Below are 22,280 nucleotides of genomic sequence, written 5' to 3'. Positions count from 1 at the left end.
GTCACTGACTCGTCATTAATCATAAATTTAATAGCTTAAAAATTCCTCGGGACAATATAAATAAATTGAACGACAATATTCATCAGTAAAAATATTTATTTATTACAAGAAAAAAAAAAAAAAAAAATTATTCAGAGTTATAAAAAAGAACAAAAGTATGATACTAATTATGATGATTATGAAAAACATTGTTTTCTATTTTTCATTATCATTAAATGAAAAAAATATTTAGAGCCAGTATTTATAGAAAAAAAAAAATTAAAATAACAGAATATTTTTGAGTATGACAATTGACAAGTATGGCTGATAATAAAATGTTATAATTATTGTATAACTAAAAAAAAAAATAAAAAGAGCAAACAATGTTAGTCATGATGATTTAAATTTAAATTAATTATAAGCTTCTGGAAAATATGGGCTATCTTTTTCAGCAAGTTCAACAAGAATATCAGAGTATTCTGGTGTTGGAAATCTGTCGACCCATGATTGAATAAAACCTTCAAATGTTGCTTCATAATTTGTCAGTTTAACATCTTCATCTAGAAGCAGAGAAAAATATAAATTAATATATAAACAAAATGAATTTTTAAAAAAAATATTTACCTTGTCCAGTAACAGATGTATTTGCTTGTACAAATATTTTTCTTGGTTGTTTATTAGCTAAAACAATTTTCCACCATTTACCAAATGGATGTTCACCATCTTCAGGTACATCAGAATATTTATCATACATTGCTTTAGCAGCTTCATAATCACCAGTACTTTTATAAACTTGTAATTTTGTTAAAAAGTCACCAATAGCTTTTTTACCAACAGTATTTATTTTATTTTTATCCATTGTTAATAATAAATTTTTATCTTTTTCTGTTTCTTCAATTTTAATAAAATCATCACCAGCTTCAAGACAAACTCTCATTAAAACATAACGTGCTTGTGAATGTGCTTGTAGCCATTTTTTAGTTTCTGGTTGATACATTTCTAATGCTTTAGCACAACCAGTCCAAATTAATGATAACCAATTAACATAAATAATTTCATCAGCATCATCATCTTTATATCCAAATATTTCAAGTACATCTTTTTCAAGACTAAGATAAAGACCAACAGCTTCAGCACGACATTCTTCATATGATGAACCCATTGAGCCAAATTTTGAATCATAAGTTTCACCAATTGAATAATATTTATCAATTTTTTTACCTGTTAATGGATTTATAACTTTGGTATTATCAAAATTAAATGTACCATCTTCACATTGACGGAAAAATTTACCACTACCATGTCCAAGTAATTCATGAAGACCAACTTGTACTTCAAAACTAGCAATTCTATGTTTATGTAATAATGCTTGATCATTATCAGATAAAAATGGTATAATATCTTGTTTCATACTTGCTGGTATAACATTACCAAGTGATACATTTTTAAAACCTTCATTTTGACGTATTTCATCATAATTTGGTATATTTATACCAGCTGGTATACCTGAACCAGCAAATGTTAATACATCAAGTGATGTAAAATCAGGACGTAAAAATTCATCTTTTTCAAAATCATTACCCCATGGTAATTTTGGTAATAAATTTTGTGCTTGATCAACAAGTGTTGTAAATTTTTTCGACATTTCTTTATTAACAATTGCAACAAAACCTTCAAATTCACCACGTTGTCCAGCTGGATCACGATATGTTTCAATAAAACCAATATTACATTCAACAACTGGTCCTTTATCTTTAATCCAATAACGCATTGCATCTTTATGATCTTCTAATGAACCATTTTTAAAATGTTTTATATATTTTTCAATCATAAATTTTTCATTATCATTTGCTGCATATTTAATTGCTTTTTGAAAATTATCAATCATTGATATAAATAATTTACTATAATCACCACGTGTTACTTTAAATTTAGCACCTTCAAATATAACTTCAGGCATTGTTATATTATCATTATCATTACTATCTTCTAATGATGCTAATCTTATTTCATAAACATCACGTGTTTCATTATTTGATTCACCATATTTTTCAGTTGTTTTAAAACAACGATTATTATAAGCTTCAAGTTTATTACTTTGCATAAATTCTTTGACAATATGAACATCATCTTCAGTACAATTTGATGAAAAATAAGTTGTTATTCCTTTATCACCAAGACCAAGAGATTTTAATTTACCATCAAGTGAATAAAGCATTTTATTCATTTTACTCCAAATATCATCAAGTTTATTTGATTTATCTTCGTATGCTTTTGATGATTTAACAATTATTTCAAATTTATCTTTTGGTAAATTTGGAATTATTTTACTGTCACCAAATGATTTGTAATTTCCAGCATTTGAAAAGAAACCACATGTATAAACAAGAAATGCCTAAATTAAATCAACAAATTTATTATTAAAAAATTATCCATTCAATAAAAAGTAATGATTCAATAACTTACTGTAAATTCATCATCACTAACACCAGCAGCAATAGCTGATTTTTTTAAATCACAAATTTTCTCATTGATTAATATTTTATGTAACAATGAAAATATCAATGGTGATTCTGGTGATGTTTGAACGAGTGTTATTAAACCACCATTCCATGATACTCTACTCAAATAATGAGAATATAATTTTTCATATTTTGATAATGCATTGAATGCTGTTTCACAATCAAGTAAAACAATTGGCTGATTATTGGGAAGTGTATATTGTGAATTATCATCAGACATTTTGCTGTATTTTCTATAAAATCTGTAACACAAAAATCAAATATTAATTGTAATTAAATTACACTGTTGCTAATAATTATTTTTTTTTTAATTTAATTAGTTGAATTGTTTTATTATTTAAAAAAGATATTAATTTATTTACCCGTTATTATTTTTAATAATATTACTAGATAAATTTGAATAATACTGTTTTTTATTATTTATAATAATATTTTGTTTATCTTGAATTATAAATTGTGACAATTTAATATTTTTTTTTGTCAAATTTAATATAATATTTGTTCTAACAAGTTTTAACATTTTATACTAATGCTTTTTTTTATTTTAGATTTTTTTTTTTATTCTCAACAAATAAGTACTTACTAATTTACTATTTTGAAATGATAAAAGAAAGAAAAAAAAAAAAAAAAAAGAACTGTCAAAATAATAATTAATTTTGCTAGAAGTAATTAAAAATGTATTGACCTGTTTTTAGCTACAAAAGTATGATGACCACAGAGTCAGATGATTCTGCAAGCCTGCAACAATTTATTTTGTTAAATAATTATTTTATTTAACAAAAGAAATTTTTGCCGACGTGGAAAATTGTTATTTAGATTAAGGGGTGTTTACAGATGATTTACAGTGATGATACAGTTTAGGTTGGATTTTTTTATTTACAAGTCGGACATCTTGGTTATCTCATAGAACAAAAATGGAGGATGAACAAAAAAGAGTTTAAAAATATTAATAATTAAATAAATAAATTCATGTATTTTATCAAAACTATAATTTTTATTTTATATTATTATTATTATATTAAATTGATGATAATAGTTTAACAATTTATAATTAAAATTCGTAAATTAATAAAAGACAATTAAACATATACTTATTATAGTTAAAAAAAATGAACAATTTTATTATGAAAAATGTTGAATGAAAATTGTATATGTTTATTCTTTGACATCACCAATTCCATCAGCATTAATTGAAAACATTGCTTCACTCTCTGGTAAACATGGTGAATCATAAATTTTACATATTCTTGTTTCACCACGACCTTTGCGTAAATAAAGACGTGTTGTACTAGCATGTGCAATAATATTACCACCAATTGGTTTTTTTTGATCACCACCAAACATACTTGCTGCACCATCAACTTGTGCAACAACTTGATTTGTTATAACAACAGCAACACCATGTTCATCAGCAATTCTCAATAGCATACGTAAAAATCTAGCTAAATGCATTTGTCTTGCTGATAATTCACCACGTCCAGAATAATCAGTACGATATAATGCTGTTGCTGAATCAACAATTAATAATGCATAACGTGATTCAGTCATCATAGCACTTGCCATTATTAATAATTGTGTTTGATGATCAGTATTATATGCACGAGCAGATGCAACATTATCAAGTACACTTTCAGCAGCCATTTTATATCTTTCAGCACATGCAACAAGACGTTCTGGACGAAATGTTCCTTCAGTATCAATCCATAAACATTTACCTTCAGCACCACCCATGTCAATTGGTAATTGACAATTAACAGCAAGTGTATGAGCAAGTTGAGTTTTACCAGTACGAAATTCACCAAATATTTCAGTTATTGAACCAGTTTCAATACCACCACCAAGTAAACGATCCAATTCAGCTGATCCAGTTGATATAAATACAATATTTGCTCTTGATTGATGAATTTCAGTTGCTGATTTAAAACCCATAACAACTAATTTTGATGCTTCTGCCATTATTTTATCAGCTTTTGCTTCACTTATACCTTTTATTGTTAAAAGATGTTTTTTTGGTGCATAAGCTATTGATTCAACTGTATAATAACCACCATCTTTTAGCTTTGTTATATCTGCTGCAGTTATTCCATTTATTCCCTAAATTAAATTATTTATTATTAATTAGTTTTGTTTATTAATTAAGTAAACAATTAATTTTTTACATACCTCAATACAAGATATTAGCTTAGCTTGTCCAGCATCTTCAATTTCTTCATCATTGTTGGTTTCATTTGTTGATCTTTCAACTTGTGCACTCATTTTTAATATTTATTTTATTAATTTTATAAATAAACAAATATTTGCTTGATATTATTTGATAAAAACAAACTTTATAAGCTCTTTTTTTCTCAGATAAATGTCAGATGTACGTTATTCAGGGTGCTTTATATGCGACGTGTTTGGACCTGTTTTGTTGTTACTCTAATTTACAATGCTTAACCGTTTTTTTCAGTTTTTTTTTTTTTTCTGTTTTTTTTTTCTCTACTCAATTCCCCCCCAATTTTTAAAACGGAATTGGTGGCGACATCGTCCATCATTATTGCAAACTGGAATTCTCAGATCAGGCTAGTAATAAGCCCAACAAATAATAACAATAACTAATAAATAAATGAAAAATATCTACATTTATTGTTGTACAATATACTTTGTTGATAAACAATATAAACACAGGTATTGTTAATAAATAAATTATTATAAAAAAAAAAAAACCTATAAATATTATTGTTTTTGAAAATATAAAATAACTTAAACTCATAATTTTTATTTATATTTTTATTTAGTGAGATCATATTTGTCTGTTGATACACGTGGACTTGAAGCAATTTGATAATAAAATCTGGTAAGTAAAAAATTAATAATAAATAAAATATTAAACAGACAATGTGAAAATCCTTGTTTTTTAATTCTTTTGTTTCAGGTAAAATAAAATTTAAAAAAAAATAGTAAATAAATGTATAATTTATTATAAAAAAAAAAAATATTCAAAGTGTGAATTAAAAGACAAGGATTAATCATTGTCTGTCATCATTAGTAATATATGAAATATATATATAATTTGATAATAAAATTATCACAATTAAACTTGACAAAAAAAATAAAAATGGTTAAAACACTTGCTCCACCTGATACAGTCAAAGGAATGACAAAATTAAATCGTGATGCATTTACATCAAATTATGAAGTACCATGTTTAAATTTAGGCAATGTATCACCTCAAATAATACTGCCAGCTGTTAAAAAGTATTTATTAAAATTACGAAATTACAAAGCTGTTAAAATAGTTGATGATAATTTAATGATTACTCTTGATCCATCAAAAGTTGAAAGTATAAATGACATTGATAAACCTGATTTAGATATTATTAAAAAATACACAAGCTGTATTGACAAAACAATGTTGACCCTGAAATATGATAATTGGAATGCTGAACAAATATTTAAAGCAATCATTCCAGATGACATTGATGTACCATCATCATATACTAAAGTTGGACATATTGTACATTTAAATTTACGTGATAATCAATTACCATTTAAAGATATAATTGGACAAATTTATTTAGATACAACATCACAAACTAAAACAGTTGTTAATAAATTAAATAATATTAATAATGAGTATCGTAATTTTTCAATGGAAATACTTGCTGGTGAAAATAATACAATAGCAACATTAAAAGAAAATAATTGTCAATTTAAATTTGATTTTTCAAAAGTATATTGGAATTCACGTTTAAGTACTGAGCATGAAAGATTATTAGAATTTATGAAAAAAAATGATGTACTTTATGATGTATTTTGTGGTGTTGGTCCATTTTCAATACCAGCTGCTAAAAAAGGTGTAACTGTTATGGCTAATGATTTAAATCCAGAATCATATAAATGGCTTATGGAAAATGCTAAAATAAATAAAATAAAAAATAATTTAAATTGTTATAATAAAGATGGTAGAGATTTTTTACGTAATGATGTTAAAAATAATTTATTAGCTAGAAGAAAAAATAATGAAGATGGTAATGAACATATTGCTATGAATTTACCAGCATTGGCATATGAATATCTTGATGTTTTTCATGATTGGTTAAATGATGATGAAATTAATTTAATAACAAAAAAACCACCATTAATACATTTATATTGTTTTGTCAAAGTTAAAAAAGAAGATGATCCAAAATTAGCAGCTAAAAAATTAGTTGAAAGTGTTATTAATTGTGAATTAACAGATGATGCATTAAAAATTATTCATTATGTTAGAAATGTTGCACCAGCTAAAGACATGATGAGAGTGTCATTTTATTTGACTGAAAAAATTATGAAACAAGGTGAACCTTTAAAAAAAAAAGCTAAAATTGACAATGTTGATTATGATATTTCAGATAAACATGGCGAAAAACAAGAAGCAGATGAAGAAAAAACATGTCAATAAAATTGCTGCTAAGGGCTCAATTTCTAAAAAATCTGGAAATAAAAAAAAAGTTTGTCAATTTATTTTATTGCTTGCTTAATACATTAAGACATTATTATTTTATTAATTTAAATTTATATATTTTTTTTTTCACAGGTAAATTTGGATAAAATAAAAATTATAAATAAAGAAAAAATTAATATGGTAGATAAAGAAATGAAAGATTTACGTAGTATTGTTGTTGGAGGCAGTCAAACAACAAAGCCTAAAAAAATTACAATTAATCCACCAAGTCAAGTAAAATCTACGAAAAAAAATCCAATTCATGCTGAAGCTCAAGATGAAATTTTACGTCGTTTAAAAAATTTATAAATAAAAAAAGGTGAAAATTAATTATTTGTTAATTTTTTTTCAATCAGTTTAATAAATATTATTTTTTTTTTCAAACACAAAATTAGTGATACAGTTATTTACATTAGTTCAAAAAAAAGAAAAAAATAATATTGATTTATATAATTTTTCTTTTGTTTAAACACATGTTTTTTTTTGTTTTTTTTTTTGTCTTTTTATTTTTAAATTTATTTACGGTTTTACAATTTGAGTTAATCAAGCTGATGCACTGACTGCTTCAGTGGTAGTGCTAGTTGCGTCATTTTGTGGTGTTGATTCTTGAAGTTCTAGCCAGGGTAATCGTTTTTGTAATTCAAGTCTATTGAACAAACAAAAAACCAAGTTTATTCCATACAATTTTCTCCCCCCAAAAAAAAGAAGAAACTGTATTTTTTTAAAATCGTTACCTGTATCTTGGATGACTTATGGCATAAATATAAGGATCAAGACAAGCAACAAATTTACAACAACATGCTGGTATCATTGTAATACCAGGTGTCAATAATGCCTTGTTACCAAATGCTCCAATTAATGCCATGATACCATATGGTGTCCATGATGTTACAAATAAACAACAAATTGTTATTGCAGCCTTGAAAAAAAACAACAATATTATCTAATCGCTGAATACAAAAATATTTAATTAAACTCACTTTGGTTATTCGTACTTCAGCTGATTCTTGATTAGCATTTTGATTACTACGTAAACTTTCAACATTCATTTTTTTAGCTTGTTCACGTAATGCTTTTTCATGATTAACAACATGACTTACAATTTGACTATAATAATAAACTGTAAGTGTCATTGGTATACAGTATGAAAAAAAAAATAATGTACCAACAAAATAACGTATTTCATCAGTGTCAGTTAAAAAATCAAATGTACAAGCTGTTAAATATCCTTCTGGTGCAAATCTACCCCATACTTCCATCAATGGCATCATTGCCCATGGTATAGTATAAAGCCATATTGCAAAAATCAGTATAATAACTTGTCCTCTTGATAATTTACCATCAAGTGGACTAGCAATTGTGCTATATTTAAAAAACAACATTAAAATTAATTAAAATTAATTAAAAAAATTAAAAACAAAAAAAAAAAAAATACCTATATCGATCATAAGCAATTGCAGAATTTGTTATTGATGCACCAAGTCCACTTATTGTACCAACAAAACCAAATATTTGACAACCAAGATGTCCAAGTTCAAAGCCATGATGAAATGAATTATAAATAAATATTGGTGTTTTAATCATCATTAAAAAATCAAGTATTGCCAAATTAACGACAAATAAATTTGATGGTGTACGTAGACTTTTTGCTCTAAGAGAGAGAAAAAAACAAAAAATAATATTTACAAATGTTTTTTTTTAAATAAAATATTAATCCAACACTTACGCAGTAAATATCCAGATAACAAGTCCATTTCCAAGTAATGCAACAAATGTAAATACAATATATAATAATGCAAGTAAATAATGAAGTGAAGGATTTGGTTCTGGATAAGATAACCAGTGTTCTTGTATATGAATTAGCTCTTCAGGTGGTACATTCCAACCCAATAAACGTGGTGGACCAGTTGCTTGAATTCTAGCTTCAAAATGTACACTACCGTTTAACATTTTAAAATTTAATTATTTAATTATTATCACTTTATATTGAATTTTTATTTTTTTACAGGGTCCACTTTGAGTATCCGAAACCCATCTCCTTATCAAGTGGGTCAAGCAAGTGCTTTTATACTTTTTCATTTTAATAAAATCCCACAAAATCCGATATCCGTGGTTTCTCTGTATTCATAGTAATTTTATTGACTTAATTCACTTATTTTCGAGGCTTCATGCAGATTATTCCGTAGATAATCCGTTGTTGCCCTCGGTTGGCCATAAAGCAGAAAATTGTGAAGAAAAAAAAAAATAGTTGGATTAACAGTATAATGTGTAAGTCATTTTTGCGATTTCTATTTTTGAACAATTAGTATTATAAAATAGAAAAATATATATTTGTTTTTAAAATATTAAAATATTAAAATATTAAACTATTAAAATATAATATCATTATTTATAAATTTATTTATTTATACATACATAGATTAAACATTTCTTCAACAAATCAATTTTTCATTCATTCGTATTACAAAAAATTTTAATATCTTTCATTCATTTTTACTTTGTTATTTATTTTATCGAAAATTTGAGTAATAGGCAGTTTTTTTAAATATCAAAAGTACTCTTCTTGTTACTCCAAAAAAAAAAAAAAAATATCATTTATATATTTTATTAATAAAAATATGTAATACTTTGTATTACCTTATTTTGTTTTTTTATAAATTGAAATACTTTGATGCACTTTTGTGCACTCTGATATGATATATCATTAATGATTTATTTTCTTAAAAATATTTTATCAATTAATAATAATAAAATATAATTTTTTATTTTATTCACTAGTTAACCATGGAACCACTTAACCACTAGTTAACTCGTAAAACCAGCTGAAATTAAAAAAAGAAAAAAACAAAATTTTTAAATTTACAACTTTTAAAAAATATATAATTATTTTAGATAAAAAAATAGTATATATAAATTTGAATAAATTTTAATTTTAAATCTTACCAGTCCATATGTGTAAAAATATCACAATAATAAAAATGACATAATAATTATTGGAAAACAATAATGAATTTGAATTTCCAACAAAATATTTTTCATTAACTTCACCCCACTCAGGAATGGTTCTTGTTTTATTCATCATCCATTCAAATGCTGGCATTCTTAATCGTCTTTTTAATTCTGGTCCCAATTCATTACGAATTCTTTGATTATAATCATTCAGCCAACGTCTCTAAAATTATTATAAATTAATTAACACAATAAATTAAATTAATAAAATTAAACACTTTTTTTCTTACATGATTAGGACTCAGCATACTTGTGTCAATTAGTTTTGGTTCATATGGTACTAAAGTAGCATCTCGAAATTTTAAATAACGTCGTCTTCCATTTGTCTAATAAAAAGCAAAGCAACAATAACAACAATAGCCTCAATTAAAAATTGTAAAATTGTTTTAAAAAAAAGATTAAACTCACATGTTCATTGGCTTCAATAACTTCAATAATATTTTCAAGTCTAACTCCAAATTCACCGGCTTTATAAAAACCAGGTTCATTTGATAAAAAATTTCCTGGTTCCAAGTAGCTTGGACAGTCTGATGTTGATACTGAATGTTCTTGATAAGCTATATTTATTGGTGCTAAAAATAACATGTTGTATTTTAATCTAATTGTAAATAATATAAATACAAAATTAAATAATTTATTTACATTCATGAACTGATGAAAAATGACCAATTCCATGACCAGTTCCATGCATATAATCATTGCCGATACTCCAAAGTGGTTCTCTAGCAAGCACATCAAGATTGCTTGTTGTAATATCTGTTGGAAATACAAGTGATGCTAATTGTATTTGTCCAATTAAAACTCTAGTATATGCTTCTTTTTGTTCTTGTGTTGGATTGCCAAAATGTAAAGTTCTTGTTACATCAGTTGTTCCATCTTTAACATCACAATAATATTAATCATCAAGTTAATAATAGTATATATTAGATTTAATTTATTTTTTTTTTTTTACCAAAATATTGTCCTCCAGAATCAACAACAAGTGTTGAATTAAATTGTATTGTTAAACTTGTTCTTTTATTTGCTTCATAATGTGGTAATGCACCATGTGGTCCATAACCAGATATTGTTGGAAATGATATACCCTGATTAAATTCCATTTCTAATCTAAATTCATTAGCAACTCGTGCAACTTGCATTTCATCCCATCCTTCTGTATTATATCCAATTTGTTTTTCCATATATGCTAAAAAATCACACATTGCAACAGCATCTCTTAAATGTGATCTTCTCATACCCTCAATTTCAATATCATTTTTAACAGCACGAAGTTTTATTATTGGTGATGGTTTTGATAAACGTTTTTCTTTTGAAACCTAAATGACAAAAAAAATATATTTCAATTAACTTTAAGAGAAAAATAAATAAATGATTCATCATCATCATCATCATCTGGATTATTATAAAATCAACAGGTAGTTGGATCCATTTGTTAGCAAGACAATGACACTTGATTATTAAATTTTAAAAGTAACATTAAATATTTTTCAACCAATTCAAACAGCTTGATTGCCACGTATAAAATATACAGTGTACTTTGTGTATGATTGAATGCCGCGGGCGCCAAGGCGTCCTTATAACCCGGCTATCATACAACCAAAGAAGTAGCATTAAACATCAACTCAATACTTGCATTACGTATGTTGAATACATGTACTCCACACTCCATACATATATCTTTAAACCTCGACAAACCTTTCTCTTTAAATCCATTTTATTTTCATCCACTCTACTCGTAAATAGAGAGGTGTATACTTGAATAGTTGAATTAATCTCAACACAGAATAATAATTATATCAAAAAAAAAATTATTTGCCAATTAGATGATACTGGATATACAGATAATCTGGTTCAACAACATTTCAGGCTGTTATTTGTCCGTCAAGAAAAGATCAAGCTATGCTCAACGATCCCCGAGTTGTCAGGATAACATGGAGCATGAAGGTATCGTCTCATCTAGGATTATCGTTGTATATATTCAACACAAATGAGAATGTGTACAGTGCCAATGTACATATACAATTTTTTTTTTTTTTTTTACAAGTGTACTAGGATTTTCTCTATCAACTCTTTTACCTATGTATTAAATTGCTGTACATACAAGATTCAGAAGCGAGAAGGTGACTAATAAAAAAAGCTGGTGGAAGCGGAGACCATAATGTTTCAGTAATAATAATAGAAAATTTAAAAAAACAACTTATTAATTTAGATAAAGGATTGATGATTTTTTTTTTTTTAACTTACTGAGGTATAGATTCTTCTTGATACACCCTGGGCATAACCACATGGTGATGGTAACCAAACACTTGTCCAAGATTGTGACATTGTACTCAAATCCTTCCAAATGTCTGTGTAATTATGCAATCTATTGATATTTTTATTTTTAAAAAAATAATAATTAACATTTTTCATTTGTTTATATTGTTTAATGTTTTTTATTTTATATTTTTTTTACCTTATGCAATCAGCATGAAAACAACCATCTGTTTTTAAATGTAAATCAACTGATCTTGGTATTTTATGACGTTCAGTGTATAAATAAATTGAACCTTGAGTTATAATAACATATGATTTTAATACTGGTGTATTTGGTAAATCCCATCCACGAATATTTAATAACCATGCTATTTCATCAAGTGCTGTTATAACAATTGCATCTGTTTTTATTAGCTCCATTTGTAATCTTAATTGACGTACTTTTTCTTGCCATGGTTTACCAGAAAATTTTATATCCAATGGATATGCTGAATATGTATTATTTTTTGGACGATTAACACGCCAAATTAAATCAATTAAATTTGTTGGTACTGCAACAAGTTGTATTGATGATTTAGCTATATTTAAAAAATAAAAATATTAATAATCATAAAATTTATATTATATTCATTTGTTTAATTTGTTTATTACCTAAATCTTTTTCCCATATTTGCCAAGTATGGGCTGGTATTAATGTTGGATCAGCACCAATACGTGTTTTTGTATTATTTTTAAATTCATGTTGAAGCCATTCAGTCATACTTGGTACCTGGATTATAATAAATTTTAGTTTTATATTTTTTTAAGTTTAAAACAAAAATATTTCAAGTATACATACATTGTTTTGTCCATGTTTCATCAGGGTCCAATGACAATCAAGTTGTTGATCAGCTTGTAAATGATACCTTCCATCTGTCCATAAAACAGCTTTTGATAATGTCACAATTGCTTCACCAGCGCTACCATGAAAACCAGTTAAAAATTCTCGTCTCATATCGTGAAATGATACAGACTCACTCTGAAATTTTTTTTGTATTTATTGCAACAAGATTGTTTTATAAAAATAGAAATATAGAATTTATATTTAATAATAAATTTACCTGATGATCATCATCCGAGGTTGTGATGTATCCATCAAGTGGTTTGTCTTGTATTGAAGACATGCGAATCATTTCTGATCGTAATTGTCGCAGGACAATTGATGAATCAAATCTATCAGTTGGTTGATGATCATTGTAGGCATATTCTGGACAGGCAAATCTTTTTGAACCATTGTAATTTAATGGTGGCTCGGATAATCCATTACCTTGATTTGTTATCAAGCCTATCAACAAAAATAGAATAATGTTAACCAGCATTTATTTTTTTTTTTTACATAATTTACAATCAGTTTTATTACTGCAATCAACTTGTAATAAAAATTAAATATATTAAGTGTTTGTAAATTATCGTAAACAAATAAATTTCTAACAAGTGGCATTGAATTTTTTTTTTTTTTTTCGAAATTATTGAATAATTTCGATTGAATAAAAATAAAAACCTTGTATCAAGTTATCATTTGATAATAAAATTCAATCAATTATTAAAATTACAAAAATAACAGGATATTTGTAATTTTATTTTTGTAATTACGATTATTAAGTATCACACAATATCCGGCTGATAATCTTTGAAAAAATAATGATTTTATTCCTGGATAAAATTGATATATAAAAGCCAAATGTTAACCAAATAATTTACAACAACAATTGTTGAAGAAAAACAAAATAAACAAAATGTTACAAAAATTTATTTGGTGTTTTATTGTCGGTCAATTAATGGCTGATGAAAAGGTTTTACTGAATACAGATCAAGGAAGTCTTCAAGGTATAAAAACAACAAGTGTTTATCATGGTGTTCCAATGTTTAGTTTTTTGGGGATACCATATGCAAAGCCAAACATTGGTAAAAATAAATTTCAAGTAATTATTATATGTATTAAAATTAATTCTTTATAAAATATTATTCATTTTTTTTCATGAAGATTAATTGATATTTCATAGATTTCTGAAGCAGCTGATAGTTGGACTGGTCCACGAGATGCAACAAAATTTAAATCATCATGTGTATTTTATTGTATGATAAAAAATGAAATTGTTGGTGATGAAGATTGTCTGTACTTGAATGTATACACTCCTGATCCAAGTACAGATGCAAAAAAAGCAGTTATTGTTTTTATTCATGGAGGTGGCTATGACACTGGTTCAGCCGATGATCAATTTTATGGAGCTGATTTTTTCATTGAAAAAGACATTGTTGTTGTTACATTGGAATATAGATTAGGCGCTGTTGGTAAGTCACCCTTGATTTATCAATTGAATTTTTCATTGATCTACCATGGATTTTATTTCAACAGGTTTTATAAATGTTGGTAGTGATGATGGAGTTGCAAATGCTGGATTAAAAGATCAAGTGTTAGCTTTAAAATGGATTCAAAATAATATAATTAATTTTGGTGGTTGTCCTGATAGGGTAACCATACTTGGTCATAATGCTGGTGCTTCTTCAGTACAATATCACATGTTATCTCCAATGTCTCAAGGTACGAACACAAAATTAAATAACTATTAATAAATTAATTAGTTAAGCTCAATGTCTACTTCTTGTATTTAATTAATTAATTCATTTTTATTAATAGGTCTATTTAAAAGTGCAATTATTCAAAGTGGTTCATTTGCTTGTCCTTGGGCAATATCTTTGACTCCTAAAGACGATGCTTTAATGTTGGCAACAAAACTTGGTATAACTGTTAAAAATACTGAAGATGTAATGAACAAACTCAAAGATATTTCAACCAAGGATATCGTTAAAGCTACCATGGAATTAATGCCAACAAAAGTTGAAATAATTAACTACTAATCATTAAAATTATTAATTTAATTTTAACAATTTTTTTTACTATTTATTTTTAGAATATTTTTGCTGGTGAAATGAATATTTTTGCACCATCAGTTGAAATAAACTCAGGACAAAATGTTTTTCTATCAAATAATCCATGGGAAATTTTTAAGTATGGTGATGTTGCTGATGTACCAGTTATCATTGGTGTAACTGCACAAGAAGCTGGAATTTTTACAGACGGTAATTATCTAATTACGAATTTTTTTATTTAAAAAAAATACGTTAACTTTTAAATACTTGTTTTAATTTTGATATTAAAATTTTATTACAGTATTAAAATTAAGTAGAGTTTAAATTTTATTTTTTATTAAATTAAATTTAAATACATAATTTTGTAAATTTATTACTACATAGAAATATTATTAAAATTTTACATTCTACGTTTCGAATTTAATTAACGAATTTAATTGAATATTTTTTTATTTCATGAAAATTTAATTAAATAATTGTTTGAAAATTTATTACAGTTTCATTGCCAATAATTCAACAATTAAAAAGTAATTATTCTATTTTTATACCAAAAATTATTAACATAACTGATTCGAAAAAAATAAATGACATCAGTGATTCAATCGAAAAATTATATTTCAACTCGAGGCCAGTTAATCAAGATACAAAAAATGAAATTACAAATGTAAGTTATTTTTTTTTTCTATTTAAATGTAATTTATAATTAATTTTTATGAATATTCAGCTTCTAAGTGATGTTATTTTTAACCATGGTACACTGCTGACAGCGAGAATGTTAAGTTCACGAATTACATCGCCAGTTTATGAATATCTTTTTAATTACAACACGACATTTGGATTTATAAAAAATATATTTAAATCAACAAGTTGTAATATATATTTTAATATTTATCAATTATTAATTAATAATTATACAATGGTTATTTTTTAAATACTATACAAATATATTTTCAGCTGGAGCTGTTCATGGTGACGAACTGAGCTATCAATTTTATTCAAATATTTTTAATAATAAACCAGTATCTGGTTCACCAGTTGCAAAAAAAACTGATGAAATTTTGGAGCTTTGGGCAAATTTTGCTAAAGAAGGGTAAATGAAAATAATTTAATTTTTTTTTTTAATAATTATAATGTTGATGATTTTTTAGTGATCCATCAGCAAAAATGGACATTGTAAAATTAAAATGGGAACCACTTGGTAATGATGAAAATTACCTTGACATTGGAGAAAATTTAAGTATGGAAAAATCAATATTCAAGGAACGTATGAAATTTTGGGCTGGATTGTATAAAAATTTATTGGGAGATTATTCAAAATTATTTGAATAAATCTAAATGATAAAGGATGAATAAAAATAATTAATAGTATTTTATTTGTAGAAAACCAATTGATTGTTATATCAAGTTATAATGATAAAAATAAATTAAAGAATGACTTGTTTGTTGAAATATTATGCAATGAAAAAAGTTGTTTTACGAGAAATGAAGCCATGTATAATTTAGTGTGATGTAAATGAATCCATATAATATCATTAATAAATAAAAACAGCAAGGTCCTTTGTTTTGAATTTAAATTTATAATTAAACATTTATTTGGCATTTTATTTACTTGAAATTGTATATGTTATTTTTTAAATTATAAAATTGACGTCAGAAATGTGAACAATTCATGATGATTCGTCAAATTTTAACTACAAGTTTTCTGTATAGACATTAATTATTTTTTTTTTATACTATATATTTAGATGAAGAGTAGACTTTATTTTCAATTTGTGTTTATCTAATTTTATTGGAGAATTTTTGATAAAGTTTAAAATAAATTTATAAAATAAATTAAAAATAGTAGATTCGTTGAATAGAATCAATATTAATAGTATATAGTAAAACAGAGACCTTATGATGCTATACACGTGTGCACTTTGCTGACGTATTTCGAATAAACTCTATGCAACTTTATGTTACCTTGTTACTCAACCTTACGACACACGAGTAACTTGTATTATCCGTGGTCATGGTTTTCAACTCGTCACGATTGAGATAAACACAGTCGAGAAAATTAAAAAATTTAAAATAAATTTTAAATAAAATGCGTTAATAATTAAATAAATTAATATTATTAAAATTTTTTTAACATGAAAAATTATTTGATATTGTTCATGAAAAATTACAAAAATTCTAATATAAAAAAAAAAATTACAATTTGATTGTTGCAGTAAAAAATTGCAAGTCATGTCATGATTTATGTAATACGTAATTTTTATTTTTCGTCATCATATAATGTTTCTACGAGAGGAATATAAATGTCAAGTACAACATTGAATTGATTCATTGTGAAGTGAAATATTAAAAGTTAAAAATGTGGTTTGTTCGTCTAGTTATTTGTAGTTTAGGATTGACATTAGTTTTGGGTGATGATGAAGTTACCCTGGATATTGCTCAGGGTACATTGAAAGGACTAAAAACAACAACAGTATATCATGGCATGACAATGTACAGTTTCAAGGGAATTCCTTACGCCAAGCCAAATGTTGGTCCTAATAAATTTCAGGTATACTTTATTTATTCTCCATCAGAAAAAATAGAGAATGAAATTTTAAAAAATGATATAAATTAATTTATTTTTCCAGGCACCACAAGCTGCTGATGGATGGAGTGGTGTATTGGATGCAACAAAGCATGGATCAAGTTGTGTTAGTTTTTGCAGTGTACAACAAAAAATTGTTGGTGATGATGATTGTTTATTTTTAAATGTCTATACACCTGGACCAGACACTGAAGCAAGAAGATCTGTTATGGTTTACATCCATGGTGGTGGTTATAATCAAGGATCTGGTGATGATAGTATGTTTGGTCCTGATTTTTTAATTGAACGTGATGTTGTTGTTGTTACCTTTAACTACAGATTAGGAGCTGCAGGCTAGTATTCAATTTTTTTTTCTAAATATTTAAAATTGTTCCAGTAAAAATAATAATATTGTTAAAATTATTTATGAATTTTCTTTTTTTCGTAAAGGATTTTTAAGCACTGGTGATGAAAATGCTCCTGGTAATGCTGGCTTGAAAGATCAAGTGATGGTGTTAAGATGGATAAGAAATAATATTGAAAATTTTGGTGGTTGTCCACTTAAAGTTACAATATTTGGACAAAGTTCTGGTGGCGCATCTGTGATGTATCATATGATGTCACCAATGTCTGCTGGTAATTTAAATAATTAAATCAACTAGCCCTATGATACTTTTAAAAATAATTATATTCATCTTTAATAGGTCTTTTTAAACGAGCAATTATGCAAAGTGGTACTGCACTAAGTTCATGGGCACTTGCGTATGATGGAAAAGATAGAGCAATGAAAGTTGCTGAACAATTAGGTATCCATGCAAGTGACACTGCTGATCTTGTTAAAAAACTTGCTGAAATACCAACTTATGATATTGTCAAAGCTAGCATTGACGTTGTCAATCCGATGGTAATATTAAAAAACTAATTTTAATTAGTAAATTAATTTGTTACTATAAATAATTAATTAACTTTTTTATACGTCTAGGGTTTACTTCAAGGTGATTTGCATACATTTGTACCAGTTGTTGAACCTGACGTTGGTCAAGAAATTTTTCTACCATCAAATCCTTGGGAAATAATTAAAACACAAAGAATTTCAGATGTCCCACTTATGATTGGAATAACAGCACACGAAGCTGGTCTATTTACAGGAAGTATGTGTATTTATATTTTATAATAATTGGTATTTAAAAATAATTAATAAATTATAGATAATAAATTCGAAATAATTTTTAGTGGCGCTAACAATGACTTCAGCGTTTGAGGACCATTTCGATATGTTTGTACCGAAAGAACTTAACATTACTGATCCGGAAACGCGTAAACAAGCAGGGCAAATACTTGAAGAATTTTATTTCGATGGAAAAAAAGTTGATTCATCAACGGAAATGGAATTGATTGATGTAATTACAAAATGATAATTTTAAAATTTCATAAAACAACAACTGAATGAATATTTTTTATAATTTAATTTTTTAGCTTTTAAGTGATGGTATTTTTAATGCTGGCGTCTGTATGGCATCAAAAATAATTAATTCTCGAAATACATCACCAGTTTATCAGTATTATTTTAATTTTCAAGCACCTATTGGATTGATGAAATCAGTATTTAACCTTGAAAATGGTAAATTTAATAAAATTTCAATTTAAACAAAAACAAAACAAACATGGAAAATATTTAAAAAATAATTTTTTAATTAGGTGTACTACATGGTGATGACCTGACATATGAATTTTATTCACATCATTTTAAAAATCTACCTCAACCAGGTAGTCGAGAAGAAAAAATGACAAATGAATTTGTAGAATTATGGACAAATTTTGCAAAAACAGGGTAAATAAAAAAGTTGATAATTATTATATAAAATAAATGGGATAAAAAAATAAGTGCAATTATTATTAATCAACAGAGATCCAAGCTCATCAATGGAAGTGACTAAAGTTAAATGGGAGCCAATGGGAGACGAGGGAAATTATCTGGAAATGAGTGATGAACTTGAATTAAAAAAATCTATAATATCAAAAAGATTAGGCTTATGGTCAAAAATATTTTTTAATATACTTGATGGTTATTATGAATTATTTAATTAAAAGACTAATAATTTGTTGAAATCACATTTATTATAGTAATCAATACAGTATTTTGTTAACAATAATTGATGCATTTCTTAAATTTTATTTATACTTAAATCCTTATCATGTTTTGTTTGTCTACATCTTGACAGTTGACGGTGGTTAATTTTTTTTTGCAACAAAAATAAAGATTCATCATGTAGATGATGAGAAATGTCAACTGATGTTATTATATAAAAATTAAATTATAATAATATTTCAATAAGACAAAAGATAAATGCTATATTTAGTGCATGAATATTAAAATACTACAATAAAAATAAAAATATTAAATTTAGTAAATACATTATCATGATACCTCGTTAACAGAATCTTACATGTCATGAATGTAATACCTGAAATTTTCAATTACATTTAGATTTTATTTTTTCATATCAACATATGTCATGCTACACTTTACAAAAAATTCAAATCATGCAGCATAATAAAAGGTTGTAAAGTATATCCTCTCATAATAAATTAGATAATTGGTATTTATGAAGTCAATATAAACGTCAAGTACAACAACGAATTTATTCATTGTAAAGTGAAATATTAAAAGTTAAAAATGTGGTTTGTTCGTCTAGTTACTTGTAGTTTAGGATTGACATTAATTTTGGGTGATGATGAAGTTACCCTGGATATTGCTCAGGGTACATTGAAAGGACTAAAAACAACAACTGTATATCATGGCATGACAATGTACAGTTTCAAGGGAATTCCTTACGCCAAGCCAAATGTTGGTCCTAATAAATTTCAGGTATACTTTATTTATTTTCCATCAGAAAAAATAGAGAATGAAATTTCAAAAAATTATATAAATTAATTTATTTTTCAGGCACCACAAGCTGCTGATGGATGGAGTGGTGTATTGGATGCAACAAAGCATGGATCAAGCTGTGTATATTTTTGCGATGTACAGCAAAAAGTTGTTGGTGATGATGACTGTTTATTTTTAAATGTTTATACACCTGGACCAGATGCTGAAGCAAAAAGAGCTGTAATGCTTTTCATTCATGGTGGTGGTTTTAATCATGGATCTGGTGATGATAGTTTTTATGGTCCAGATTTTTTAATTGAACGTGATGTTGTTGTTATTACATTGAATTACAGATTAGGTCTTACAGGCTAGTATTAAAATTTTTTTTTCTAGATATAATCGTTTAAAACTGTTTTATGTGAAAATATTTTACAAACTTTTCTCTCTTTAAAAGGACTCTTAAGCACTGGTGATGAAAATGCACCTGGTAATGCAGGTTCAAAAGATCAAGTTATGGCATTAAAATGGATTCAAAATAATATTGAAAACTTTGGTGGTTCTCCAAGTAGAGTTACAATACTTGGACAGAGTTCGGGTGGTTCGTCTGTAATGTATCATATGATGTCACCAATGTCTGCTGGTAATTTAAATAATTAAATCACTTTGCCTTATGATGTTTATAAAAATATTTATTTTCATCTTGAATAGGCCTTTTTAGTCGAGCGATTATGCAAAGTGGTACTGCACTAAATCCTTGGGCACTTGTCTATGATGGAAAAGACAGAGCAATGAAAGTTGCTGAACAATTAGGTATTCATGCAAGTGACACTGCTGATCTTGTTAAAAAACTTGCTGAAATACCAACTCATGATATTGTCAAAGCCACTAGAGAAGCCAGTAATCAACTGGTAATATTAATAAAAAAAAACATCTATTTAATAAATTGGTAATTAAAAACTATAAATTAATTTATTTTGTTTTTGTATGTAGGGTTTTCTCCGTGGTGAATTTTTTTTCTTTTCACCAGTTGTTGAGCCTGACGTTGGTCAAGAAATTTTTCTACCATCAAATCCCTGGGAATTGATTAAATCAAAAAAATATGCAGATGTTCCTGTCATGATTGGAATAACAGCTCAAGAAGCTGGTCTATTTACGAATCGTATGTAAATTTTCAATTATTATTTAACGATAATTATCATTTTCATTTGCTAATATTTAAAAATTTTAGCAATGTTAAAAATGCCTCTGGAAATTGAGGATCATCTTGATATGTTTTTACCAAAAGAACTAAATATGACTGATCCAGAAATGATAAAACAGACAACAGACATGATTAAACAATTTTATTTCGATGGCAAAAAAATTGACTTATCAACAATAATGGATCTGACTGAAGTAATTTAAGTCTCATATTTTTCAAATATTGTATTACGAGATAAATATTTTTATTTTAATATTATTAAATTTTTCAGTTTGTTAGTGACAGTATTTTCAATGCTGCTATTGGCATAGCATCAAAAATAATGAATTCTCAAAATACATCACCGGTTTATCAGTATTATTTCAACTTCCATGGAGCCATTGGATTGTCGAAACCATATTATGATAGTATAGATGGTAAGTTTAATAATTTTTATTTTTTTAAATAGCCGTAAATAAACAGTGAATTAAGAAAAAAATATTACATTCTATCTGTCATTAGTTGTT

At 26.1% G+C, this 22,280-nt stretch overlaps 6 protein-coding genes across 7 annotated transcripts in view; 2 read left to right on the top strand and 4 right to left on the bottom strand.

Annotated features, from left to right (window-relative positions):
* Positions 1-238: 238 nt before the first annotated feature.
* Positions 239-3,355, bottom strand: LOC122853117 (dipeptidyl peptidase 3). The gene is made up of 4 exons (XM_044153379.1): positions 3,187-3,355; positions 2,446-2,743; positions 604-2,374; positions 239-539 (listed from the first exon to the last, which is right to left on the bottom strand). Exons 2-4 carry the CDS (start codon positions 2,719-2,721, stop codon positions 391-393), a joined length of 2,196 nt encoding a protein of 731 aa, XP_044009314.1. The 5' UTR covers positions 2,722-2,743; positions 3,187-3,355; the 3' UTR covers positions 239-390.
* A 252-nt stretch (positions 3,356-3,607) lies between these two features.
* Positions 3,608-4,929, bottom strand: LOC122853116 (DNA repair protein RAD51 homolog 1-like). The gene is made up of 2 exons (XM_044153378.1): positions 4,665-4,929; positions 3,608-4,595 (listed from the first exon to the last, which is right to left on the bottom strand). The coding sequence occupies exons 1-2, from the start codon at positions 4,755-4,757 to the stop codon at positions 3,657-3,659; spliced, it is 1,032 nt and encodes a 343-aa protein (XP_044009313.1). The 5' UTR covers positions 4,758-4,929; the 3' UTR covers positions 3,608-3,656.
* Positions 4,930-5,461: 532 nt separating this feature from the next.
* LOC122853114 (tRNA (guanine(37)-N1)-methyltransferase) lies at positions 5,462-6,963 on the top strand. The gene has a single exon (XM_044153376.1). The coding sequence runs from the start codon at positions 5,536-5,538 to the stop codon at positions 6,922-6,924; it is 1,389 nt and encodes a 462-aa protein (XP_044009311.1). The 5' UTR covers positions 5,462-5,535; the 3' UTR covers positions 6,925-6,963.
* A 102-nt stretch (positions 6,964-7,065) lies between these two features.
* On the bottom strand, positions 7,066-9,008 carry LOC122853115 (opsin, ultraviolet-sensitive). The gene is made up of 5 exons (XM_044153377.1): positions 8,693-9,008; positions 8,402-8,617; positions 7,947-8,328; positions 7,701-7,885; positions 7,066-7,612 (listed from the first exon to the last, which is right to left on the bottom strand). Exons 1-5 carry the CDS (start codon positions 8,914-8,916, stop codon positions 7,510-7,512), a joined length of 1,110 nt encoding a protein of 369 aa, XP_044009312.1. The 5' UTR covers positions 8,917-9,008; the 3' UTR covers positions 7,066-7,509.
* Positions 9,009-9,343: 335 nt separating this feature from the next.
* Positions 9,344-22,280, bottom strand: part of LOC122853110 (xaa-Pro aminopeptidase ApepP-like) — a 34,493-nt gene continuing 21,556 nt past the window's right edge. The window contains exons 2-12 of one of the 2 annotated variants that reach the window (XM_044153372.1): positions 13,332-13,555; positions 13,070-13,249; positions 12,883-13,000; positions 12,431-12,809; positions 12,220-12,340; positions 10,928-11,291; positions 10,618-10,851; positions 10,384-10,547; positions 10,206-10,301; positions 9,910-10,138; positions 9,344-9,788 (exon numbers count right to left, since the gene is read on the bottom strand). In XM_044153372.1, coding sequence (XP_044009307.1) covers positions 9,772-9,788; positions 9,910-10,138; positions 10,206-10,301; positions 10,384-10,547; positions 10,618-10,851; positions 10,928-11,291; positions 12,220-12,340; positions 12,431-12,809; positions 12,883-13,000; positions 13,070-13,249; positions 13,332-13,555 — 2,126 coding nt within the window. In that variant the 3' untranslated portion in view covers positions 9,344-9,771. The remainder of the gene's footprint in view (positions 9,789-9,909; positions 10,139-10,205; positions 10,302-10,383; positions 10,548-10,617; positions 10,852-10,927; positions 11,292-12,219; positions 12,341-12,430; positions 12,810-12,882; positions 13,001-13,069; positions 13,250-13,331; positions 13,556-22,280) is intronic. The other variant, XM_044153371.1, reaches the window with a different exon arrangement.
* On the top strand, positions 17,498-20,100 carry LOC122853111 (esterase FE4-like). The gene is made up of 9 exons (XM_044153373.1): positions 17,498-17,689; positions 17,769-18,057; positions 18,155-18,340; positions 18,409-18,608; positions 18,687-18,855; positions 18,938-19,104; positions 19,181-19,325; positions 19,403-19,535; positions 19,612-20,100. The coding sequence occupies exons 1-9, from the start codon at positions 17,498-17,500 to the stop codon at positions 19,790-19,792; spliced, it is 1,662 nt and encodes a 553-aa protein (XP_044009308.1). The 3' UTR covers positions 19,793-20,100.

Source organism: Aphidius gifuensis, linkage group LG3, assembly GCF_014905175.1.
Source record: "Aphidius gifuensis isolate YNYX2018 linkage group LG3, ASM1490517v1, whole genome shotgun sequence".
NCBI lineage: Eukaryota > Metazoa > Arthropoda > Insecta > Hymenoptera > Braconidae > Aphidius > Aphidius gifuensis.
The sequence above is the reverse complement of the archived record's forward strand: the minus strand, read 5'-3'. Positions and strand labels throughout refer to the sequence as shown.